The sequence below is a fragment of the Actinia tenebrosa genome, unplaced genomic scaffold (assembly GCF_029948245.1).
Source record: "Actinia tenebrosa isolate PJP-AT-01 unplaced genomic scaffold, QUT_ActTen_1.0 PGA_scaffold10__47_contigs__length_13832649, whole genome shotgun sequence".
Classification (NCBI taxonomy): Eukaryota; Metazoa; Cnidaria; class Anthozoa; order Actiniaria; family Actiniidae; genus Actinia; species Actinia tenebrosa.
The window spans coordinates 11,495,323-11,522,509 of NW_028292570.1; the positions used below are offsets into that span (position 1 = coordinate 11,495,323).

The window sequence follows — 27,187 nt, forward strand, 5'->3', positions numbered from 1 at the left end:
GACAACGATTCTTCAATTGAGTGTATATGTACACCGAATCCCTAAAACTATGACATGTTTGAGATATATTATATACATATATGTGTATCCCCCTTTTTTCTATTGTCTTACCTGGATCTTCAAGAAAAGACAATAGCAAAAAGGGGGATACACATATATGTATATAATATATCTCAAACATGTCATAGTTTTAGGGATTCGGTGTATATATATGCATATATAAATTTTCAATTTTAAAAAATGTTTTAATAAAGGTTAAATACGATATTTTTGGTGAAATATAATCATAGTGTATATTGTAAACATTAATAATAGATATTTGGTTAACTTTTGGTTGAAAATCGTTTTTTTTTTTTTTAATCTGGAAATCAGTTTTATATATGGATATATAGATATACTTGACTTTTACAAAATTTTTGCAAAGTGCTGTTATAATAATAATAATAATAATAACAACTTTATTTAAAGTGTATATGACACGAAAACATTTCATCGTTTAAAATGTATAGTTTGTTAATAATAATAAATATGTCGTAATAAAATTTGTTTCAAAAGCTTATTTCTTGAGATATTTGAGAAAATTAAGCCCAATTTGTGACGTCATTTTGTTGACACGTACTCTAGATTCGGTAGAAATGCACTAAACATAAATTGTAATTCTTATAAAATAACAACAAAAGGCATATTCTATTCAGCTTCATTTGATAGCTTACGAAATACTCTTCAAATGGTGGGAAACTGAAAAGTGTACTACCCGAAATTAAGATTCTGCATTCAAACAAATTTCGTGTATTTGCAACTAAATCTGGAGACTTGTAAACAAAATGACGTCACAACTTGTGCTAAATTTTCTTGAATTTCTAGAGAAATACGTTTTTGAAACAAATTTAACTGTGATATTCTTATTCATGCCAATAGAATACACATTTTTAACATTAAAATGTTTTCGTGTCATATGCACTTTAATGAGGGTGGCACTAAATAGTGTACTACACTAATAAACTTGTGGCCCTAACATAAAACTACTAATATTTACAAATTTAAAAATATAAAATATATGTTATGAAAACTATCAACATGAACTTATAAGAAAAATTAACTATAGTATAATAAAACAATACATCAAGATTAAAATGAACTATATATAAATTATATATAAATTTAACTGTGAAGCTCAGCGACACCACGCTCATGCGGACGATGCAGCGACGCAGCTGAACGTAAATAATATACTTCAGCAATGTCGAAACGCCGCCCCATGAACACGACGCCGCCAAACTTCACAGCCAAATTAAACAGGAATCTATATTATAAATGTAGATATATATTTATATAATATACATATATATATATAGCCATTTGCAAAAATTATGGCCGTTTCAAATATAAATACAAGTATATCGAAAGTATGTCAAACAATAATAATAATAATAATAATAATAACTTTATTTATTTATATAGCCCTATTTCCATAAAAAGCCCAATAGTGCTTAACAATTATAAAAATAAATGAATAAGAATTTACAATTATGTATCACTAACGTATTGAAATAAATAAATATCTATCTTATAAGTATATTCAAAAATAGGGCGGAATATCTTTCTTGATATTTTTTTCAGAAAGACCTAGTGATAGACAACTCGGAAAAAATATTGGGGATGATATGCCATAATTTTTGATATGCTTTTGATATACTTGTACATATATTGGAAGTGGCCATAATTTTTGCAAATGGCTGTATATATATATATATTATTTATATATTATTTATATATATATATACTCTCGCACTCGTCTTGTTGGCTGGGATGTCTGAGTGTCTAACCTCTGGTGTATGAGTCCAAACCTCGAAGCTGGTTTAAGAAACTTGGCTCTGCCTTGCTACGTTTTTTCAATTCACTTCTTGGTGTTTGGAAATCAGATGAAACACGTGTTTGAAATATTACTTAATTCTCTGGTAATACGCCTGCCTCGTAATCTGTCGTCTCACCATTCGTCGCGCAACATCCATACCTACTCTCTGCCTCTCGGCTAATGTGAGGAAGCTGCTGTTGTTCTTTGTAGATTCAGAATCATTCCGACTCTTGTTCTGAGTCGTTGTTGTGTGCTCTGCTTTTCTCTTCCTTCTGCGGGTACTTGGTTTCAAAGACGGCTCCATCGGCTGATGCGTTTGCAGGTTTTGTGTCGTTGTGCTGGAAAATAGTGATTGAAAACTAGCACTTTCACCTCCACTGGTAGATGTATGGCCAGAGGAAAAAATACTTCTTGACATAGATGATGCTGAATTTGGTTTCAGTTCTGGGAAGAGTGTTTGTTGATTTTGTGCTTGCATTTCACTGGTTGGTAGAGAAGAAAAGCTTTCACAACTATATTGACTGACCGCTGAATAGTTTGAAAAGCTGCGGGAGCCTCTTGAGAGAGAAAAATCAATTGATCTAGTTCTGTCTAATGATTCATTTTGTTCCCTCCAGGACTTGACTGCGTTTATAGCATCATTTAAGTCATCAGCCCAAGCCACTCTTTGCACTATCTGTGAAATAGCCTGTGGTGATTCGTTATTGAGCTTTATGTTGTCAACTGTACAAGATCTTAGGTTCAGATTCTCTCGAAGGTGTTCTGCGAGGTGCTCAACATTCAAATTACCACCCTCTTTGTTTCTTTCAATAATGACAATGTCGTCGACTGTCCCCATGTGTTCCTCTATTGATATGTTTTCTTTAATTATGCAATTGATTGCCTGATAAAATTCAAGAATAAATGGTCCGTTACATTGTAATTAAGCAGCAAGATCAAAATAAATGGTCCAAAATAAATGGTCCCAAATAAATGGTCCAAAATATATGGTCCAAAATAAATGGTCCAAAATAAATGGTCCAAAATAAATTGTCCAAAATAAATGGTCCCAAATAAATGTCCCAAAATAAATGGTCCAAAATAAATAGCCCAAAATAAAGTGCAAATTATTCCACTTTTAGCTTCTCTAAAAGTATGAATAATTTCACAATTTGCTTAATATATATCCTAATACCTATCACCTCAGTATCCGACAAAATTTTTGAAATAGGTCTGTACTTACCTGTTCGACGTGATTCATATCACTGACTTGGAAATACTGACCACCTCCAATGAATGTAATTCCTGAGAGAAAAGGGTTTTCTTCTGTCACATGGGGTGTGCCCCTCGCACATGCTTGGACCCCGGCATGGTCAATGCCAATTATATATAAGGGTATGGCACACTCAGCCAAGGTATTGCATAGCTTTATGGCATCTTTGCCTTCAGGACACCGGAAGTACTCAAGATCGGAACATTCTTTGGAAATAAAGCCTGAAAAAAAATAGGAAACTAAAATTAGGATGGGTGGGTGGATGGATGGATGGATGGATGGATGGATGGGTGGATTGATGGATGGATGGATGGGTGGATGGATGGATGGGTGGATGGATGGATGGATGGGTGGGTGGATGGGTGGGTGAATGGATGGATGGATGGATGGATGGATGGGTGGATGGGTGGATGGATGGATGGGTGGATGGATGGATGGATGGATGGATGGATGGATGGGTGGATGGATGAGTGGATGGATATTTGGGTGGATGGATGAATGGATGGGTGGATAGATGGATGGGTGGATAGATGGATGGATGACAAAAATCCTGAGATAAATAAATAAATGAATGATGTAGACTGATAATTATAGAAAATTAAAAAAATATAGACAGTCAAAAATTTGAAATATAAATGGGTGCAAACTGTAGGCATCTCTTAATATCATATTTTACACTTACATATCAATATACAAATTTTCGGGATTTGTCTTTGCATTTCATTTCTTTGGACGTAATCAACAAACTTTGCCAAGGCATCCGCTATTCCAGATGTTCCTCCTCTTCCTCCACAAAACGAGTAAAAGTTGGGGCAACAACACATGCTCAAATTCTTAGACATTTCTTTCACAAGGATAGCAACATCTGATTCTTGTCCTCTTGGGGCAGATGAATTTGTATTCCTTTTGGTATGATGGTTACCAAACTTTATAAGAGCAAGTTCAATGTTGTGGCTCAGTAGCGGCTCTTTACAGCAGGTATTTAATGCTTTTTGACTGGCATTAATCATGCCTTTGCACATATGTGTGCTGCCAGCAGCATATCCCATTTCCACAGCGAAAAATAGATGAACGCAATCTCTAGTGGTGTAGAAAATAGACTTGGAAACTATCAAAAAAGCACAAAAATCGCAAAATTACTGATTTTGAAATTTAAGTATAATTACTCTTGTTTCTCACTATTGAGAATGAATTTGGTTTTAATGATATCTGGATTATATTGCTCAATGTCTCGGCAAATGTTATTGGCAGAAGCTGTCCGCAGACTTAATTACCTCGGCATTGATAATTCCAGGTATCATCAAAACATTATACAATGATTGGTTATCATATGATGAATCTATTTATAAGCTATGAAAGCTATATAGAAATTGTTGATCTTTGGAATATAGTTAAAGGAACTGTCTCTGAAAAAATCAGATCCCCTGATAGGAAGGTCATGGGTTCAATTCCTATCAGGGACTCTGATTTTTTTCTGATATATTATTAGCTAGAGACAAATGATCCACAATTTAGTTATTGTTAGACCTGTCAGGGTTAATAACTCGCTAATTAAAACAACTAACAACCCTCTTTTACTCCGAACAAGGACTAGCGTCCGAAACGTCAGTAAGTTTTTTCATCTTTTCACGGTGTAAAATTTATCCTTTTATCATTACTCTTTCATTAGAAACACCGACGCAGCTCACACTATTTTTTAGCTAGTTATCTCTAAACAACTCTCACAGAAAAACACAGATCCTCTTATCCTCTTGGGGGTGGCCTAAAAGGATCTCTGTTTCAGTACTAGAAAATATAAACACACTAGTGAAAAATAAACTTACTTAGTCTTGTTTCTGTTCTGTCTAGTTCTTCACGTTCCCCAACGATTTGATCTTGATATTCCTTAGCCTTCTTCGCCAAGTCATGTCTGTTTGCCGCCTCTAGCGCCTCAATTAAGAACTTAACGTTGTATTCGCAAATAACCTTGTGTTTTGTCAAACATAAGAACCAATTCAACCCAGAGTATTCCTCCTCGGCTTTGATGGATTCGAGAACACCACCAGGGACTTTATCCAACGTTAGGTGTTTCAAAACTTTAACATCTCTAGTTAGAAGCTCAAGCGCGATTTTTGTAGAGAACTTGTGAAAAGGGTTGATGGCGTTGTTAGAAGTCTTGGTTGAGTTCAGCGCCATTTTGGAATGATTGAAGAAGCTTTGCTCGATCGATCGCTTCACTTCACTTCAAACCTAACTAGTCTTCGCTTTGAACTAACATCCAGCTTAGATTCTGCGGAATTTTGGATGAGCTAAATTACTCAGAACCTTAAAAATCATTGGAAAAAGTCAAAAAAATAGGGATTTTTCCCTCATTTCGTGATTGTCTGATGGGTATGTGCATGTCATGACGGGAAGGGGGGAATCCCCCAATGAAAATTATGAGCACACAGGGATCCCAAAACATTACTTATGACATAAATTATCATAATTTGTCTAGTTTAAAAAAACTGCGTTTTAAATCCTTGTTTCTTTTTTCTTAATACATATCGTAGTGAAAGAAATTACTAGTCAAGGAGTTTAAAATTTATGTTAAAATTCCTCGTTTCTCTTCAAATTTACCGCAGCGTTGGCATCTAATGAGCTCATCGCTCTCTCTAGTTCTCCATATAACCTTGTTAGATGTCCTTTATAAGCACTGTATGACTTCTTGAGACTCAGTACCCTCACGGACAGAACACCTTCGATGTCTGGTAAAGTACCGATCCCCTTGATCGGGTGCATTTGACTCGACGGGCAACCTGTGGTCGACGATCATTAACATACAGCGGCAATATGTCTGTCGGTATCGTTTGATCGGCAAACCAAGCCATGATGCTTGGAAAGACAAATAAGCGAAGAATTTCAACCAAATCCAACCAAAACCATCAAAATTCATATTGAAGCATTATGGCAGACCTCAGAGAGTTAGGGAGTATATAGTGGCTGTTGCAAGCAAAACTTTCCTCTGAGGCTATGGGCACTAGTCAAAAGATGCAAATAGCGGTTTGCAGTGGTTTGGGTTCAGAATTTGCTTGAAAATGAAACACACGTGATCATTCCTTCGCTACAGCGCATCGTATGGAGTTATGCTCAGTGGCAATCTGCTTGCGACCACATGATAAAAACCATTCCCGGGATCGAGTTCGTAAAAGGCATACCGCACGACCTGGATGAAGATGATTATTTTAACCTTAAGATTAATAATTTGATTATGATTGACGACCAAATGACAGAGACGTCCAATGATAAGAAAATCATGAACTTATTCACCAAAGGATCTCATTATCGAAACCTGAGTGTCACTTTTCTTATGCAGAATCTTTACTTTCAAGGAAAAATTATTCGCACCCCGAGTCTGAATGCTGCATACCTCGTTCTTTTCAGAAAACCCAAGAGATAGACTACAAATACCACCCATACTCAAAACAATACAGAATTTAAAGGAACAGATGGAAAACATTCTTATGGAACCCATCAATGTTCCCGCGGAACTGAAGATCAAAGAATACACTAGACTCTACAATCGATACCTCAACAGCAACTTCCAAGCACTGTTATATACACCCCAAGCAGGAAACCATACTACCGCCCTTGACAAGTCAAGAGTCTTTCAATGCCATCACTTAGTTTTACGACTCCAGAAAACGTTTCTTCAACTAGTCTCCTTCCTTTCTAGAGCGGTTAACGTCGATAATTAGGACCCCTTCTTTCGAACCCAGTCGAGCGAAATCCTCAACTTAACCGAGGTTCCTCCCGTTACTCCAAAGTGAATATCCAGTACTAGTTTTGAACAACCCTCTCCTACTTCATCCTACTGCATCGTTCAGCACTCCCAAAGCACAGACTCTACCTCCCCCGCCATATTTCTTACCCACTCTACCACCAAGTAAAGAAAAACCAGTCAAGTGGATAAGTTATCAAGATGCTCATAAATGTAAAGATGTAGTAACGCCTCCACGACGTTCAGAACGATTGAGAGCAATCGCGAAGTGGGAACATTGCTAAGCAGTAACCGTGTTCTGACTAAACTGTAAACCAATAAAGTTGTACTGTCGAAATATGCAAAATAAAGAAACTTGAGTGAAAAACACTTGTGGTCAATATTTGCTGCATTCATTATACATAATATGATAAACACAATATAGCATGCAAGTTTAACAAATTCACGTTTTATGATAATCATTGTCTGTATGATCTCCTACCCGACCATAGAAATCGCAACCTGCATAATCGAGGTCGAGTATAACTAAATTCTTTTTTGCGGATACGAAAATGTTTGCGTCCACACGCAGCGCATTCGAATCGTTTTCACCGTCCACACGTGTCCGTTTTCGTAAAATTGGCGGATACGGTCACAAAAATTTGAGGACACGTGTGGACGCAACCCGCATCCGTTAAAAAAATTGCGGATACAAAAATTTCCGGATACGTGTGGACGGGGCCTTATTCATTATTTGCATATCGCAGCGACAGTTGCGCGCACTGAGGCGAATCCAACTGGCAATCACGCAGCTAAAAGATCAAGAGAAAATAGTTAACGCTTTTAAATCTCTCTTTGTATGAAGAGCCCCAAAATAAATGTAGAATATGATCTCAAGACCCCTATGAATCCCAAAACGTTTGAAAACGGTCTATTATAGCATCATCATAAAGGTAAAAGTAATTTGTTTTACTTCGATAACGCGGGGAGTGGTTGCACACTGATCTCCCGAGCCATATCATCCGGATATCATCATCACCATCATTAGATCATTATCACCAATCATCTCCATCATGTTCAGACGCTGGATTATCAATGATCATTGATCAAATTCATTATCATATCAGTCATAATAAATGTTGAGTGAGAAGAAGGAAGCAATGGAAAGGAAAAATAAAATTTTGGTTAGTTTTAAGAGAAATAGAGGAAAACAATTTAGAATGTTGAAATCTTTGATTTATTTCTGTTTAGAATCTTATAAATTGGAAAAGGTAATGTGCTCACTGTCAGGTCACGCGATCACTTCTAGGTCACGCAATCACTTTCAGGTCACGCGATCACTTCTAGGTCACGCAATCACTGTCAGGTCACGCGATCACTTCTAGGTCACGCGATCACTTATAGATCACGTGATCTCTTACAGGTCACGTGACACTATAAATTCAAAATGTGTGGATTCTATTTATAAATTGCACTTTAAGGCTAGGTCACTACAAATTCAAAAATATGTGGATTCTATTTATAAGTATAGCACTTTGAGGCTTAATACTAATATACGACTAGTCTTATTATAACAAACACTGCCATCTTATGACATTATAATAAACTTAATTAATATTTTATAAACACAAATTTTCTCATTACAATCTTGGGCTGCATTTATTATGTGCACCATAAATTTATTAGCTTTGAGGATCATCTATCTATCGGCCAGGAAGGGCTGGCACAATTTAGCATGCGTGCCTCTGAACGTTTACTCATAAAGTCTGACAGAAAATTCTGGATGCAGTGCAGGCTAGCACAATTAAGGGGGAGCTGAAAATCGTTGTGGATCTGAAACATTCATTTATGGGTTTTAGGCTTAACTCTAATCCTAACCCTAACCCAATGCAAATATTTCTTGTTTATATCTAATTATTGATGAAATATTTATTTATCTCTATTACTAAGAAGTGATAGAGTGCACGCACTAAACCTGCTTACAATAATTACTACCAATTAGTACTATTTTATACAGAATCCTTTGTTTATTATTGTTTACTTATCACTATTTAGTACTAAAAGTTAGTATTTGTTTCACGGGTTTAGTGCGAGCACTCTATCTTTACATATGATATTTATAATGATATCTTTACGTGCCAAAAAATACAACTGGTAAATATTTCTTGTTTATATATAATCATCAATGAAATATCTACATGTGAAGATATTTAATGATAGCTTTACATGTAAAAACAACACCCTTGGTATGAATTCTTAGGAATTGTATAGATAGCGAAAATCCATCACTTACAGTGAATTGTAAATAACATATTTCATCAATAATTTTATATTAAGCTGAATACTACCATACATAAGCCACTTGGAGATATGGATTTTATCTTCTCTCACGTCTACGTTCAAACATAAAATCTGTTATCTCTGCACAGCTATCAATAATTTGATATTAAACAGAATACTACCATACGCAGCCACTTGGAGATATGGATTCTATCTTCTCTTGCGTCAACGCTCGAACATAAAATCCATATCTCTGCACGGCTATGTAACATCCTCTATGTCTTCATGATGACCAAGGAAATGGTTTCAAACCATTCGAAATTATTTTTTGATAAAAATTTGATTCATATTTTCAGGTTTCTTATCCTGGATTTATTAGTTTCACTATTTAATAACAACCGATGCAGATTCTTTTAATTGCATCAATCAAGAGGTTTCCATGACAACACTGCCAAAAATGTACCTGATGAATTGTCATGGAAATGCCTTGATTCAGTGATGTCCACCAAAACCTACTTCATTGCGAGGACAATTTATAGCATTCTGTACATGTTACTTTCAACAAGTGTAAGAAGAATATTTCACAATAAAAACTTTTTTTGTCTTTAAAGACAATTGTGAACACCTAAAATATGTCTGGAATGTTAAACATAGGCCAGAAAATACCCTTACATACTGAATTGTCAAAAGTAAGTGCATTGTTATCAATTTCTTTAGAGAAGATAAAAACATTAGTTGCAAGAGTTTAGTCAAAAATGTGAAACTTAGTGGAGTAGTGAGAGTCCCAGAGATATGGGATCAGCATGCATTTTGTGGCAAAGTTCTCTTGAAATTAGTCATAAGATAAGATTAGTCGTAAGTGTTAAAGATTACAATCCCTCAAAAGGGAGAGTTTTCAAATAATGGTATTATTATTGATAGTAAATGATAGAGTAAATTGATAGAGTAAATCATTCTTATCATTAGTTCACATTCAGCAACATTTCCATTCATCACCATCACCATCATCACTATTACCATCACCATCATCATTATCATCACCACCATCACCATCATCATTACCATCACCATCACATCACCATCACCATCATCATCACCATTACCATCACCATCACCATCATCATCACATCACCATCACCATCACCATCACCATCACCATCACCATCACCATCACCATCACCAACATCATCATCATCACCACGATCACCATCATCACCATTTACTATCAACACCACCATTATCACCATCATCATCAGTATCATCTTCATCTTCACCATCACCACCATCATTAGTCTGCCAATACTTAACCAACAGTGCAGTGATATCTTACTAATACCGGACAATCAAACGGCTAATGATCAAGAATGTCTTACCATCATATACAACTGGAACACATTAATATTTCTCTGTGGTTGGTCTGTAATAGGCACTTCTCTCGATCTGTCTCCTCACCATATGAGCTGACACCTCCATATCAGGATTCTTCTTCACACTTACAAACTCTTTTCTCTCTTTCTTGGATTTACACTTTTGCTTTCCTTTAGCATTTGAGGAAGTGGTAGAGCTTTGCTTCTGCATCACTGAAACTTGCTTGGAAGCAATTGGCCCTTTGTCGGTCACTTTCAGGTGCTTTTCCAAGCTCTTAACACCAGCAATAGCATCATCAAGATTATTAGCCCACGACACTCGCTCTGCTATCTGTGAAATGGGTGTTAGAGGGGTCCCCCCATGAGTAATGCAATCAAGCTTACAAGACCGCAAGCATAAGTTGTTATGGAGGTATTCTGTGAGATGGACATCATTGACGTCACCAAACTGTTTGTTGATTTCTCTAATGACGACATCATTGACTGTGCCCATGTTCTTCTCAATGGAGTTGTTTTCTTTGATGATACAATGGATCAACTGTAAAACAATTAACAGTACAGTAGAGTCATCAAGAGAATTATTTCATTAATAATTATCAATTAGTATTTTTATTTTGGGAATCAAGTGTGGTGTAGTGGCAGTTCACTGGCCTCTCATCTGGCAGTTGGGTCTCGGTTAGATTCAAGTAAACAGGAAAACAAGCAAAAAGTACTGTGCTAGACATTTATTACAGTGCACCTTAGAAGGTTATTATTATTTTATTATTATTATCACCATCATTATTATTATTATCATTATTATTATTATTTTCATTATTATTATCATCATTATTATCATTATTATTATTATTGTTACTTTTATTATTATCATATTATTATTCTTATCATTATCATTGTTATTCTTATCATTATCATATTCTTATTATTAATTTATTAATTTGTTGCAGATATATATAGATATTGTATATATGGATTTTCATTACAATCTTTGGCTAGGATCCTACGATGATGCACTATTAAAGCTACTTATTGTTAATTAATCATTATTACTATGAATCCTTGAATGACTTTAATCTTAACGCCAATGTAGCGGAAATTTAGAAATATTTAGATTTTATTAATTAATGTATAGTTTTAATACAGTATTATATCAGTGTGAAGAGCTGGACTCGTGTTTTGAGCTATTAATTTATTTTACAAATATGTTTTCATAGATAAATAAGTAATTATTATATAGATTTGTTATTTTATATTCATAATCTCTCTCTTTTGGTTTATAATTATAGCAATATTCTTATCACGTCTCATATTATAATGAATTATTAGTTAATTATTACTGTCAATAAAGTTACTATTATTTCTATCATATTATTATTGTTATTATTGTTATTATTATATATTATTATTATTATATTATCATATATAGTATATTTTATTTTTATTTAAGTAAAAGAAAAAAAAGAAAAAATTATTATTATTATTATTATTATTATTATTATTAACAATCATAATTACACACTACAAAAAATACAAATTATGCTTACAAATGGTGCTACGGGCTTACTTTTCGTAAAGGATTTAAAAGGATTTCATTTGAGTGAGAAACATGGTAATGACATACAGCACATACACAGTACGGCATGTCGTAACACGTATATGCTCTCACTGATATTCTATATAATAATTTTTTTACATGGTGAGCGAGCCAACGACTACAGAGGAATTATTAATCATACAAAAAATTACACTTGTTTTTCCTGTTCGCTTGCACTACCTAATGAACACAACAATCATAATCATTTTTCCTTAGATTTTTCAAATAGCAGATATTAGAATTACACTGTTGCCTTCAAATGATTGCTGCATTTGGGTCAGTTTCTGTACAATTTATTCTATTGACTTGAACTAATAAATTGATTGAAGGCAATAGAGTGTACCTCTAATATCTCTTATTATAACAGTTGGCTAACCTCTTCCAACAAGCTTATGTCTTGAATTTGAAAGTATCGTCCCCCAGTGATAGCAGTGAGGCCTGACAAGAGATAGTTATCCGGTGCTTGAGAAGGACTGGTCTGTGTTCCTTCCAGGTCAATACCAATGATGTATAATGGTACGGCATCAGTTGCAAGGACGTGGCCCAGGTCAATTACATCGTAACCAAAGCAACATCTGTAGTGCTCAAGGTTGGCAGAATTGCTTGTAATAAAACCTGCAAATATTTTAGACCAAATAAGTATACTGGCACATACAACAACAAATTTATTGTAGAGTAATAGTAATTTAACGACACTTCTGTTCAAGCTAGCCTCGTCCCCTTGCTACTCTGTCAGCTCTCCCAAATCAAAAATGTCAGACGCTTCAGAGCTGACATATGTAATCATTTGAGAGTCAAATCCCAAGTATGATGTCATGCCAATAAGCGAAGAAAGTAGCATGGGGACGAGGTTATGTTCAAGCTAATGTACTTACAAATCACAATACACAGCTTAGTGGCTTCTCTGTGCATATCATCTTTAAGACTATGCACCATACTCAAAGCATCTGCTAGCCCAGAGTTCATTATGCCTCCACAATGTACCTCAGGCTTCACACTGGCTGTCATCTTCAAATCATTAGATAATTCTTTGACAAGGAATGCAATTTGTTGTTGATTAGGTTGTCGTACTGGAACATTGGTATGGTTACCAAACTTAATGGCTGCCAGCCTGAAACTGTGTAATTCCTTGTGCCAAGAATAGTATTTGTTCATTGCAGACTCAAATTTTCCTACTACTGCCCTGCGCTTATTTACATCAACTGTAGAAGGGAGTTCTATTGCCAGTACAATGTCAAGCATTTGATTACAGTGAATTTTTAGACTTGGATCTAGTCCTGAAATGAAAAAAAAAGATAACTTAGTTTACTTACTCAGCTAGTACCCCAGGGGTACTCTTGCCTATTTAGGGTAGGGATGTGCCGCTGAGCCCTGAGAACCCTGACCCTGTTCCAGAGTAAAATTGCTGAAATTCCATACCCTGTTCAAGAGCAAGATCTCTGAAACCCATACCCTGTTTTACAGTTCTGTTACATGCGAAAATAGACAGTGTCCTGTGCCAGAAAGAGAACATGATTTCATAATATGAAATATATATACTATATACTGTTCCAGAGAGCAAGCACGATTGTATTTGAGCTGTTCCAGAGTATCCCTCCCCTATCCCCCCTTCCCTACCCTGGGTAGAGGGTTACAGTACTCTTATAGACCATGGTCAGCTGATTAGCTGGAGCAACCCAACATTTTTTTACAAACCTAAGACACTATGAATTGTTAGTAAAGGTGGTCTTGATTGCTTCTCTCCATTCTTAGGCTTCTTCGGCACATCTCCTTTTTTCTTCTCTGCTATTTTTATTGAAGACTTGTTGTCTACTGTGAGCTCAACAACTTCCAAGTCAGTTAACCAAGGCTTTTTATTCACTGCATCTATCTGCAATTGGTTGATTTTCTCCTCTGTTTTGGGTAATTGCAGTCTTAGTTGCGAATATTGCGGGTTTTCCTCATCTTCATCAGTTGCAACATAAAAGACATCAGATATTTTAAGATCAAGAGCTCTGCTTATTGACTCTCTGATGCTGTCTAATCGATTAACAGTAACGCTGCTCTTCTGGCCATTTATAACCAAAAATAGGGACTCCATTTTGTAGCCTGTAAAAAAAATTTAAATTAATAATTTTGATTGACTCATAAATAAATGAGATTTCCATTTAATTTCGTCTGTTTATAGGCAGTGGTTCCTAAAAGTGGTTCTTCTGCTAATGAATCAAAATGGAATCTAACTGGAAATTCCAATCCCCACCATGGGTGAGGTATGGATATTTTCTGGTACTACACAATATACCCTCCTCAGACCCTCCCCACCCCTTGGAAATTCCAATCCCCCTCCATGGGTGAAGTATGGATATTTTCTGGTACTACACAATATATGCTCCTCAGACCCTCCTCCCTCTTGAAAATTCCAATACCCCTCCATAGGGGAGGTATGGATATTTTCTGGAACTACACAACATACCCTCCTCACACCCTCCCCACCCCTTGGAAATTCCAATCCCCCTCCATGGGGGAAGTATGGATATTTTCTGGTACTACACAATATATGCTCCTCAGACCCTCCCCCCTCTTGAAAATTCCAATCCCCCTCCATAGGAAAGGTATGGATATTTTATGGAGCTACGAAGTATACCCTCCTTGGGGACTGCAATTCCCCTAAGGCACAGAATTTTTTAAACTTTGATTTTTTAAAACTTTACCGGGTATTTTTTCGTTTATTTGAGCTGGTGGAGCACTCTTCAGCGTCGTGACTGAAGTTTTGCGATATTCCTTCACTTTGTTCGCTAAGTCGATTCTGCGACACTCCTTCAATAACTCTATAAAGAAGTCCAAGTTGTTCTCAGATAACAATCGATTGTTCTTCAAACAAGACACTAGTTGTACTCCGGGTTGTTTTGCTTTCTTTATCTCCAATACGTTCTCTTCTGGTAATTTCTCTTCAATCAGAAATATCGCTATTTCTATGTCCTCTTTAACGATTTCCAGACCAATTCGTTTTGTAAAACATAAAAATTCATCAATCAATTTTCTTGTTTTATCGTCAGACGAGTTGCCCGCCATTCTCGCCTCAAATGATTTTCAAAATCTAGTTTCTTCATTCCAGAGAGCTTTGAAAAACTTTACATGCAAAATTTGAGGAAACTCCAATACTTGTTAGGAAGTTTTTAGGCATTACTTTTGAGTATAAATTTAAACGAAGACAGGAAGATCTTGTTCAAACAGCTTCCTACTACGCAATCTTGAGGATTCACCACAGGAAACCCAGATTTGCTTTCGAAATTTTATTCCGTTCTTAGGAAATTCTTATCATTTTAACGCAAAATTTAAACTCCTTGACTAGTAATTTCTTTTAATTCAATATCGATAAAGAAAAAAGAAAAAAGGTTTTAAAACGCAGCTTTTTTAACTAGACAAATTATGATAATTATGCACCAAATTTCGTGGAAATAGTTATGAGTCATCCAATCAGAATGCGAGTTTATATGAGTTCATGACCCGAACACGGTCACCTCACGCTAATCACGATTTTTTTACGCTCTGCTTCCAAGAGACCGAAGAACCCCAGAACAAATAAATAAGTAAATAAAAAATAAAAATAGAAAAAACAAACAAACAAACAAACAGACAAAAAACAAACAACAAACAAACAGACAAACAAAAACAAAAACAAAAAACAAAAACAAAAACAAAAACAAAAAAACAAAAAAACAAAGAAGACTACAAAAACAAAACGAAACGAAAACAAAACAATAATATGAGTCCGCATTAGTAACTCCTTCCAGGGACCGCGGAGCGTAATTTCGATTTGGTGGACTTTACGACCGTCAACTGTTGGGTGCCCCTATCGGGGGATCGGGGGCTGGCCCTACTGTAGAAGTTTTTTAAAACTGAGACCCTTGGAAGTGCGATTTCTAGTGTTTTGAGGGCCATTTACAACATATTTATTGCATTGGCTATTAGTATAGGAAATCGCACGATCTCGAGTACAATTTGGAAATTAATAGACACGAGTAATGTTTTGAAAGTTCTTGTAATTGCACGAGCCTTTAGGCGAGTACAATTAAAGAACTTTCAAAACATTACGAGTGTCTATTAATTCCAAATTGTACGAGAAGATCGTGCGATTTTTTGTTTATAGTTCACTCAACAAAATTTCAGTAAAAAATGCGAAGCGACGCCGTTCATCTTTGTCTATTTGGCGGCCGATTTCCAGTCCATCGTGCAACTGAAATGCATAAAAAAGATTAGTTCTTACGGCTTTAAAATTTTATTTATGCTTTTAAAGTACAAAATGATAGAAAATAATTGTTTTGATATTGTTTTGGCCATGTTGCCATAGCGACTTAATTCGGTACTCCTACGGAGTACAATTAACGCTATAATTGTACTCCTCTCGACCAATCAGAGTCGAGTAATTTTGTAGAGTGTACTATAATATTTTAGAATAGCAAACAAGTAATTCAAACTTGAAATTTTGAGACTGCACATTGAATCCAAATACTGAATTTATTTCGAATATGTGACGGCGACGACTTTACACTGACTAAAGAATAGAAAAATGTGTCAATGAAAACAAAAAATTACTTAGAGTGCGTACAATATATCCATGAAAAACTTTGTAAGAAATTGCACAAATTTTTAAAAATTGAGGTCAGGTAAGTGCAGTAAATGGCCGACCTGTAAAAAAATTTGGCCTAATTTGCAATTTTGTTAGTTAGTTTTTTCACCTATTATATATTTGGTATGCACTTTATAGTCTCTATAAGAAAAGATTATGTACTAGGTAGCCTTCAAATACACACATTTAGTTAAATTTATAATCAAAGAAAAAAGAGAAATAAAGGATAGCCCTCTACACAAATCTGAGGCGTAATGGTTACAGGCACTTTCGTATGATGGAGTTATTTTACTACAACTACCAGAATACTTTGCAAATTTTCTTTCTTATTCAAGATTTTATTCCAATTCAAAAGAAGTTATTCAATTGCAGAGCTAATTAACTGGGGGAAAGAGTGTGCAGGGGATTCTGGTAGTTTTAGCAAGTAGGGCCAGAAAACTTTTCTCGAAAAAAGACATGTTAGGCCTTAACTACCTTATAATATAACAATAATAATTATATAAACATATAGAAAATAAATGAAGCAGCCATAGGGAACTTATAGAAACAATTCTGAGTGTCTGTGAAATATTTTCCGAGTTCCCCGGTCTATTTTATGAAGTTTCTAGATAACGCGAAGAAGACTAGCCAGCTAGTCAATAGAACAGTGTCGAATTCCAAATTACTGCTGTGTTCCTTGATTACAGACTCATTTACACAGGGTTAGCCTCAAATCAGTGTCTAAATATCTACGAATACCAACAGTAAAGAATGCACAACTTCAACAATACAAACACTTTGGAACTCGATGGACCTTGCTTGAACACGTGAAAATTCTGCACAAAATCAATCAAGAAACGCAGCGGTAATTTAGAACTCGAAAATGGTCTATTCCAAAGCAGTCTATCTAAATCTAAATCTATTCATTTAATGATATATAACGCTTAGCCTCATTTGCAGGCATCCTTAAAGCAGTGTTACAATGGAGGCTGATCTAACGCTGTGATTGGTCGGTAGCTGTGACGTCATTATCATTTTTTGGTTGACCATTAATGGCATAAGTGCGCCATCTTTTGTCACTAAAATGCTTTTGAATCTTTCGAAAATTGCTGAAACCCACGCATGCGCAAATGTTTCCCCTAGTGTTTCCGCATTAGTCGTTTACGAATACAAAACTATTAGAGACTTATTAAGAAAAAAATTGTAAGTCTTTTAAAACTATTATCCCACGGATACAAAACATCAATATACTTTTATGAAGTATTTTTTAAACTAATAAAACAGAAATATTTAAAGTGCTTATAAGCCTTTACTAAATATTTTCAGAATTGATTCTTTAGATAGTGAATAGTTGATTGTGAAAATATTTCGTCACTTGAATCTCGGGTCTTTAAGATACGAAGAATTATATTCCCAATATGTTAATGGCTATGACGTAACATAAGGGATCATTTAATATACAACACTGCACTCGTTCTGGAATACAGTATCTTTTACTCGTGACTCACGTAAAGGCTCTTACAAATTCGTTTTCAAAAAATGTCCAGCGTTCAATATTAAAAGTTGCCACAAAATAACTCAAATCCCTTATGTTACGTCATAGTCATTAACATATTGGAACTATAAACCTTCGTATCTCAAAGACCCGACATTCAAATGACGAATTATTTTCACAATCAACTATTCACTATTTGAGGAATCAATTCTGAAAATATTGTGTAAAGGCTTAGAAGCACTTTAACATTGCTCGAAGGAACATGAATTTTAAATCGTAAGAAAACCTTCACTGGTGCTGCATTTCATGCCTACCAACGATTTTTTTCATAACAAATTTCGATTTTTGAAAATTCATATCTTTGCAAGTTTTGAACTTACTTCCTTATAATTTCAACATGCTTTTTCTATCTTTGGAATTATATGACAAAAATTTCAATTTTCCAAGATATTCAATGCTTGATATCTTAGTTGTCAACCTGCATCATTTCTTCGTCTTCAGGATCAGGTATTTCGAAGTAAGCCAACCTATGGAGTTGACGCCTCATAATACGTACTGCACATTCCAAGTCCACGCCATGGTTTTCCACCAAAGAGATGCTGCCTTTTTGGTGTAACTCCTTCTCTTTCATTGCTGGAAATGGCTGGACCTTTGATATCCCAGACGGTTCCCCAACTTCCGTAGCTCCTCGTGCGTCTAGTCTTGGCGCCTTGCATGAGCGGCTTCGTGAATCTCGCTTTGAATAACCTGGCCCCAAACTTTTGATTATGTCATCCAAATTGTCAGACATAGCCACTTTTTCTGCTAGCTTAGAAACTCGTTCAAGACTTTTGCCGTTTTCTACCAAGTTATCAACTTTGACGTCATTTGAGGTGAGTTTTTGCTCAAGGTCTTTGGGAGGCCATTGAAGCGGATGACACCATGGTTGGTGATTATGTCTTCTTTCACCATCTCGCCAGTAACTTTTCCTTGCTTCTCGATGGAGATGTCATGCCTTGTTACACAGGTTATTGCCTAGAAAGACAGTTAGTACATATTAAGGGACAAATCATTATTTAAATCGGGGGGGGGGGGGGGGGGGGGAATGCCCTACATTTTACATTTAGATTTTATTTATTTCAAAGGCCACCGTATACAATTTGTACTTTTGCACATGGCCAAAGAAGATACATTCAATCAAAATCTTATAAATCAAGATCTTATTATATATGATAAATAGTTATATTATTGTCCTCTTAATTGAAAGCACTCGTGCACATATTTGCAAACGAAGCCCCTTTGGATTTTTTCTGGAGGGTTAAACAAATTCTGGAAAATATAATTTTCACTCTTTTTTTTTTAATTAATTAAATTTCTGCTTTCCATAACATCAAACATATTCTTTCTCAGACTTTCATAGCGCGGACATTTCACCAGGAAGTGTCGCTCGTCCTCTATTTCCCTAAGTTCACACCTAGTACATATTCGGTCTTCGGGTTTTCTATACGGCCTTTTATAACGCCCCGCTTCTATCTCTAGATAGTGACAACTAATTCTCGGGCGTGTGGGAGCGTTTCTATGCATGATGTTAAGAACGTGGAATAGATATGTTTCAGGGGAATAATTACATTTAAAGATACGATATGTCCAGAGTTAATTTTTTTGACCGTTTTTCTTTTCATCATCAGACACCTCCCTGAGCCATGTCTGGAACTCAATATCTTTTAACCTTTGTTTTACAGTTTTACAGTATCTTAATTTTGTCTGGACCTGGGCTCCTGACTGAGTCCCCAACATATTTATCCAGACCTCACCGAGGCCCACTTTTGCCCTATTTTTTTAAAGTAGAACATGGGGGGCCTTAAAAGGTCAAAAGGAGGATTGGGAGGATTGGGAGGATTTTTTAAACGAGTGAAGGGGGTACCCAAAAAACATGAATGGTATTAGGTTGGGGTCTGGGAAATTTTTTGCATCAAAGACATTTTCTCCTCTCCCCCCCCCCCCCCCCCCCCCCCGACTTAGGTAATGACTGGTCCCTAAATATTGTCATCGTGGATGGATGAGTGAGGATGGATTCATTGATTGATGCATAGATAATTAAATGGAAGAATAAGATGGATGAATTGATGAGTGGAAGGATGGATGAATGGCAGGGATGGATGGGTGAGATAAATGGTTAGATGGGAATTATTTTTATTTATTTCAACAATATTTGTACAGGGATGTCTCATTTAGAAGAACAAGTTTAAAGAGAGCCCTTTTGGATTGGATGGGTTTGGATGGGATTTGATGAGATGGATTATTGGCTGAATAGATGGATGGATGGATGGATGGATGGATGGATGGATGGATGGATGGATGGATGGATGGATGGATTTGATGAGATGGATGGCTGGATGGATGGATAGATGGAAATCGGAAATGGAAAACTTTATTTACACACGCTAATAATATCAAATAGTTACATAAATTATATAAAAATCTGTTCTACCTATAAGCTGTGCATTAATTACATAAAAACTAAATAAGTTTAATTTAATATGAATATACATCGATTTAAAAATACTAATTTTCAGTGTTGTCAATGCTAAATCAATAATTTTTTATTTTGCTTTTAAAAACATTGATAGAGGGTTCCCTTTTTAAGGCATCTGGAAGAGTGCTACAGATTTTGGCTCCTGTATGAGCAAAACTAATCTTATACCAATTGGTTCGAGTTTTTGGTAATTGCAGGTCATATCTTGAAGACCTAAGGTTGTATGCACTCAAACCTATTTGCTTCTCAAAAATTTCTGATAAGTAGTTAGGAGCTTGGCCATGAATTAAAAATTATTTCTACATCATAATGGCCTTCTGTTTTGCCTCATTTCAATCAATGGCTTCCATTTTAATTGAACTAAAAGGTCTTGGGATCTTATAGTGTATGGAGGGGCAGTGATGATACGAGCCACTCGATTATGAAGAGATTGTAATTTTCTCGTAATGGTATCATTAATGCTACCCCAAACAAGACAGCAGTAATTGAAATAGGGTTCAATGATAGATATATATATTGAAATTCTATTCTCTATGGCCAGTGTATGAAAAATTCTTTTGAGTATGCCAATATTACATACCACCTTTTTGATTATACTATCTACATGGGTAGTCCAGGTAAAATTTGCATCTATGTGGACAACGAAGCATTTAGTTTCATTGACCCTTTTTAATGAGATACCATTAACGGGCAAATTAATGTTATCTGTTAGTGTGGCAATTCCTTTGTCTGGATCCGATGATCATGTATTCTGAATTAACAGTGTTCAGAGTTTAGTTTATTTGCCGTTCACCAGCGAGTTACATGTTCAAGGTCAGCTCTTAGTGGATGGATGGATGGGTAGATGGATGGGTGGATGGATGGAGGGAGGGAGGGAGGGATGGATGGATGGATTAATGGATGAATGAACAGATGGATGAAGGTAGGCAGATGGATGAATGGATGCAGGTAGTGAGGGATATAGGTAGTCCAACCTCAGAAGAAAAAAAACACAAATTTCACAAACCTGATCCAAGTGTTCAACATTCTCCAGCTGAAAATACCTGCCACCTCCAATATGAGCAACACCCTCCAAGAAGTAATTTCTTTTCTTGTATGTTACATTCCCTTGCTGAGGCAGCGATACATTAACCCCAAATATGTACAATGTAACAAAAGCACCTGCAAGCTCATTACAAAGTTGGATGGCATCGTGACCATGGCAACACCTGTAGTATTCCAGGTCAGTGACACTTTGGACTTCTTGAACCAAAAAGTCTACACGACGTGAATATGAGAACAGATAGTGAATTCATTGTGAATTGTGAGTTAAGTTAACAACAGACCCCATTTTGAAAAGAAAAAAAAATCCAAAAAATTCATGGGATACAATAAGTTTATAAAATAATGATTAAAATATTTATTTTATAATGTAAACTTTTTACTTTTTTATGGATTGATATACATTTTTTAGTTTAAGCAAAATGTTTTCTTATATCAGTGCAACCGGGCCACACATCAATCCCTTGAGTAAAATTTTTTCTCTACATATCTTTGAAAGATTTTTAAAAATCTTGGTCTGCAGGGCAAATTCTTCAATTGCACATATTACTTTATCGCTGCCTCTAGGCAATCCACTGCAATGCCACTCAACACAGGTTTCCCCTCAACTTCAGAATGGCTTATCTGTCAATCAATTACTTACTTATTAGAATGCACAATTTAGTGGCTTCTTTGCGAACATTTGGTCCTCCTGCCAATTCTTTAGCTTTTGCTAGTGCATCGGCTAGACCAGAGGGTCCTCCCGCGTCTCCTCCATGCTGTTCTCCATCTTTAACATGTGTAATAAAATCAAATTTATCCAAAAATTCTTGAGTCAGAAAGGCGGTCACTTCGGTTGGTTGGGATGAATAGTGGCTACCATAGGTTACGATTGCTAGTCTCATGTCGAAGCCTTTTGATAACATATTTATTGCTGACTGACAATGCTTCAGCATCTGCTTCAGAACATGTGGAGTCACAGAACAGGAATATTCCAAGACAAGAATGAGATCAAGAGCTTTGTCACAATGATGTTCCATACTATGCTTCATTTCTGAAATAATATTCAACAAAGAAATGGTGAATTTTAATTAGTTAAAATACACAGGTGATTATTGAAAATCCTGCACGCCGATTGGTTGAGAAACTCAGGCTATCACACAATAACTCCCTCCAGCGATAATCCAAAATGGCCTCCAGCCACTTTGTTGCTGTTACCGGAGAAAAATGTCTTTTATCTTCTTTTTTTCCCCATTTTTTGAAAGAATCACCTTTGTATTTATACTAAAACAACTATTTGCCTCAGCCTCAGTGAATATCCAGGAATATTTACCTCGCCGCTTGAAGACTCACATCTCGGTAAATATTCCCCGATAATCACTTCGCCTTGGGAGAATAATTGTTAATTATAATATCTATATTTTTTACAACCATCAATCCAAGTAACGAGTTCTACTGAGCATCCACACACACTACTACTCTATTGTTCACTTATTTACAACACATGTTGATTTTTATGGAGGAAGGAAACCCCCCCCCCCCCCAAAAAAAGAGAAAAATCCTTAAAGCGTGTTTTCACCCTTATGTTACCTATGCATTAATAGCTGAAGGGTAAAAGATTTCTTGATTTTCAACTTTTGTGTCTTTTTAGGTTTACAATCCTAATATGTTATTGACTGTTACAACATATGAGGCTTCATTCAATGTACAGTAGTCCACACAAGCTTTATTTAATTAAGTTGGTCTCCCCAATTAGCAAAGCACTTAATGAGATATTAATTAAGTTTATTTTAATAATTTATTCTAATAGGGTGACACCTTCAGCTAATAATGGGCCTTTTACATGACGCTGTTGTTGCAAAGGGCCTATTTACAGTACTACAGTACATCTACATCTACATTTATTTAAGTCCATTATTAGTGGGTACCCATCACAGACAGACTGTTGTTATCAATACAGGCCCTATCAACTATTCAATTATTGTCTACTATTGGCTTTGTGACGAGTGATCATGAAACAATGTCTCTTAGACTAAGGACAAACATCAAATTTCACATGAGCTGGATCTAATGACATCAAAGAAGACTGATTATCGTTTAAATTAGTTTGATGTTTGACTCAAGCCTACAAAAGTAAAGTGTTCATACATTTTATACTGTATTTTATAAAGTCCAACAGTGACTTAGAGCAAAATTATTCTTTCTTACCTAATTTTCTTGTTTCTTTTGGTGGTACTTGTTTGATCTCGAACACATTTTCATCAATACAAATGGGTGCTTTCCCATTTATTTTAAGCTGAAGAACTCCAAGATTCACCAGCCATTCTTCTTTGTTTACAGCTGCTAAGATAAGCTGGTCAATTTGATTACCAGTATCTTTAGGGAGAAACTGGAAAACTACAAAGGTGCAATCTTGGTTTGTTTCAGTCATACGAACAAAGGGCACTTCTGATGTTTTCATCATTAGCTTCTTGCTTATTGATTCTTTCAATTCATGGATTCTGGATGGATAAATGGAATTTCTTCGCCCAGTTATAAGTAGATGAAGTAAGTCTGACAGTTCTGCAAATATTATAATGAAATAAAAAGAATTCAATATATATTTTAAGCAATTGAGGAGGGGAGGGGATGGTCGGTCAGGAGAGATGACAGGGGAGGGAGGAGATGACAGAAGAGCTAGGAGATGACAGGACAGGAGACGACAGGGGGGGGGGGGTACTCTCTTTGTTCAGGTGGTAGGGGTGATCAGCACTCCTTTTAGGGTTGAAATTACATAACATAACTCCGTACTTTTTGGGGTCATTTATTATGCGTGTTATCCATGCTATGCTGCTGTTTACTTTACGATGCACTAAATATTTTTTTAATATAATCATTATTTATACGCTGTCCTGTCATTCGCTAAACCGGCGTTGATAGCCGGGATTAATAGTAAATTACCGAAATAAAGCTGTACCTTTTAGGGTTTGAAATCAGTTTGGTTTTAAGAGCCTTTTTAATTTATGCGTACCTTTTAGGGGCCATTTTAAAAATCGACTGCCGATCACCCCTACCACCTGAACAAAGGGAGTACCCCAACCCCGGGAGATGACAGGAGAAGAGACGACAAGAGTAGACTACGTACGGGGGGGGGGGGGGGGGGAGACAACAGGAGAGAAGATTTATAGTTAGAGATGAGAGGAGTTTAATAGACAAGAGGAGACGAAAAATTACCTGAAAGTTGGTTCATTTGTGACAATGGAAGATCCTTCACTTCAGTTATTGTTTTTTCAAATTCTTCTAGTCTTCTTACCAAGTCTACTCTATGGGCTAAATGAAGTGCCTCTTTCAATAAACAAAGATTATTCTCTGACAAACGCCCTAATTGTTGAAAAAAATCGAGCAAATCCAATCCAGCTCCTTCCTTTTTGGAGTCGATCTTATTCAAATATTCGTTCGGTATTGTTCCAACAATTGCGCTTTTTATAACTCTCACATCGACCGTTTTGAGCTCGAGTGCAATTTTAACTTTAAACTTATTGAAGGGATCCAAACAATTTGGTGAAACAGCAGAAGATAGATTCTTGGCAGCCATTTGCAAACACTTTGGTCCTAATCATCGCTCCATCAAAAAATATATTAGTTGTTTGACTTAGTCGAAGAGTTAGGAAGAGAATCGTAGTCTCTGGAGATGAGTTTTAACTGTTTTATGAAACAGATTCTGACTTGGTTCCGTACAACGATGGAAGACGGAAGTAGTTTAGACGTTTGCGCATGCGTGCATTTTAGCATGTTTTCTAGAATTTTTTCTGAGGGGGATTAAGTCGCGTGAAGCATTGTGGGTTAAAAGCTTCATTACGCTTCATTTGCATTTGACCGTCGTTGTGTGAACATCTCCTGGCGAGAAAGTATTATGAATGTCAAATATGTCTCACCGGTTTGGTGTAAATTTTCTTGCAATTGGTGATTTCCTATATCTACACTGCGTAGACTTTCAATTTCTACGATACTTGTACGGTGAAGTCTCTGCCATTTATGGCGATAAAACTAGTTGGGGGCCAAGTTACTTTACTGGCAACCTTCCCGAACGACTGAGGATTGTTTTGGTTCCTGACTGCCAAAAAATCCGAGAACTAAATCAGAAAAGGTGGCCTTTGACCATAAGGGCTTTTATTTGCTTCAAAATAGTGCTAAGTGGTGGGTATTTAATTTGATAATTTTATTCAAACGTGATTGATTGAGCTAGAACATCGAGCATCCAGACAACCGATCGGCTTGAAATCACATACCCGGCGACTAAGATGACAAAACTCGAACCGATTTTTCTCTTCAAAAATATCTCCTATAACCATTCATTTCATTACATAAATTCATTTTTAATTCATTTCTTGTCAAGCTTAGGTTCTTATCATTGAAGCTTTTTGTTTGGAATAATTATAAAGCGTTCTTATTGTTTCAAGGTCAATATTGAAGTCTAAAGTCTTTTAAAGGTTATGATAAATTGATAAACTTTGCATTGTAAATTTTTTAATAGTATTTAATAGTTTAGTTTCTATTATACATATATTCCGCGAACATGACAGTATTTTTCCCCTTATATTTCCACTGGCTTAAACAGGAAAGTCTTGATTATTGAAAATGCAGATGTGGAAAGTATAAACAGCACACAAAGTAACGCATAATAAACAACGGTCGACTTGTGAGCCGGGGTCGATGACGTCTCAGATTCTGACAATTCTCATGATCTGTATTCTGCCGATAAATTTTCCAATTGAATCAATAAAAGATCAATATAACAAAACAATAACAAAATTACGATTTCATTTCTTATCTGAAACGATTTAGTGGTGCCGTGTTTTCATGTGAAAGGATGGTAGCGTTACGCGGGTGATTCCCGCCATCTTGACAAGATATGCTTGATAGGTGACATAGTACCACGCACAACATTCAGAATGACTCGGAAACGGTAAGAGGTTCACCGGGGTTCAACTCGATATTTTTGATCATTAGGAATTAAAGCTTCAGAATATTTATAAATACAGACATGTTATCCATCGTAAAACCAGATGCAGGCGATAAAGATATTTCAACCTTCAGTGTCAGCGTGTGAAAGCGATGGCCATCTTAATGTTATAAGTTTACATAGAAATATGTCTTATCTGGGACCGAGACTTGTTGTACAGGAATTACTGCCATTAATCCATGCGACAGTGAAAAAATATGAGGTTATGATGAGCAATATGAGGGGAAATTAATGATTCTTTACGACGACTATGAAATTCTTGTGATATTTTTTGTTCCCTGTGATCATGATTGTGATTGGTCGATTAGGTCACGTGCCACTTGATCACCCTCCTCTGGAATTTTGTAGAGTTTAAGTGAGAAAATAAAATGTTTGTTTTCTCCAAGTATAGAAAACTTGAAGTTCGAGAGTATTCTTTTGTCAGACAAAGATAACTGTATTATCAACAAACACAATACGAAAGTATTAGCCTTTTAAGTTAAAAGTTTCAAGCATGGACAC

The 27,187-nt window shown here is 35.9% G+C and overlaps 2 protein-coding genes across 2 annotated transcripts; both read right to left on the reverse strand.

Annotated features, from left to right (window-relative positions):
- Positions 1-341: 341 nt before the first annotated feature.
- LOC116299193 (uncharacterized) lies at positions 342-5,467 on the reverse strand. Its single transcript, XM_031707821.2, has 4 exons — positions 4,931-5,467; positions 3,790-4,215; positions 3,078-3,328; positions 342-2,738 (listed from the first exon to the last, which is right to left on the reverse strand). Exons 1-4 carry the CDS (start codon positions 5,280-5,282, stop codon positions 1,944-1,946), a joined length of 1,824 nt encoding a protein of 607 aa, XP_031563681.2. The 5' UTR covers positions 5,283-5,467; the 3' UTR covers positions 342-1,943.
- Positions 5,468-8,039: 2,572 nt separating this feature from the next.
- On the reverse strand, positions 8,040-25,423 carry LOC116296380 (uncharacterized). Its single transcript, XM_089026389.1, has 11 exons — positions 24,898-25,423; positions 23,893-24,246; positions 22,349-22,738; positions 21,671-21,921; positions 18,991-19,163; positions 18,628-18,907; positions 14,757-15,135; positions 13,762-14,154; positions 12,942-13,343; positions 12,443-12,681; positions 8,040-11,010 (listed from the first exon to the last, which is right to left on the reverse strand). The coding sequence occupies exons 1-11, from the start codon at positions 25,256-25,258 to the stop codon at positions 10,501-10,503; spliced, it is 3,732 nt and encodes a 1,243-aa protein (XP_088882515.1). The 5' UTR covers positions 25,259-25,423; the 3' UTR covers positions 8,040-10,500.
- Positions 25,424-27,187: the final 1,764 nt, after the last annotated feature.

What these genes read in the sequence shown, in the direction of transcription:
- LOC116296380 (XM_089026389.1), bottom strand. Translation starts at nt 25,258, where the DNA reads ATGGCTGCCAAGAATCTATCTTCTGCTGTTTCACCAAATTGTTTGGAT. An exon ending in ATGTTGAACACTTGGATCAG is followed by an intron (nt 19,164 to 21,670) that starts GTTTGTGAAATT and finishes CTGTCTTTCTAG; the next exon opens with GCAATAACCTGTGTAACAAG. An exon ending in ACATAAGCTTGTTGGAAGAG is followed by an intron (nt 11,011 to 12,442) that starts GTTAGCCAACTG and finishes ATTGTTTTACAG; the next exon opens with TTGATCCATTGTATCATCAA.
- LOC116299193 (XM_031707821.2), bottom strand. Translation starts at nt 5,282, where the DNA reads ATGGCGCTGAACTCAACCAAGACTTCTAACAACGCCATCAACCCTTTT. An exon ending in GAAAATTTGTATATTGATAT is followed by an intron (nt 3,329 to 3,789) that starts GTAAGTGTAAAA and finishes ATTTTTTTTCAG; the next exon opens with GCTTTATTTCCAAAGAATGT. An exon ending in ATATGAATCACGTCGAACAG is followed by an intron (nt 2,739 to 3,077) that starts GTAAGTACAGAC and finishes GAATTTTATCAG; the next exon opens with GCAATCAATTGCATAATTAA.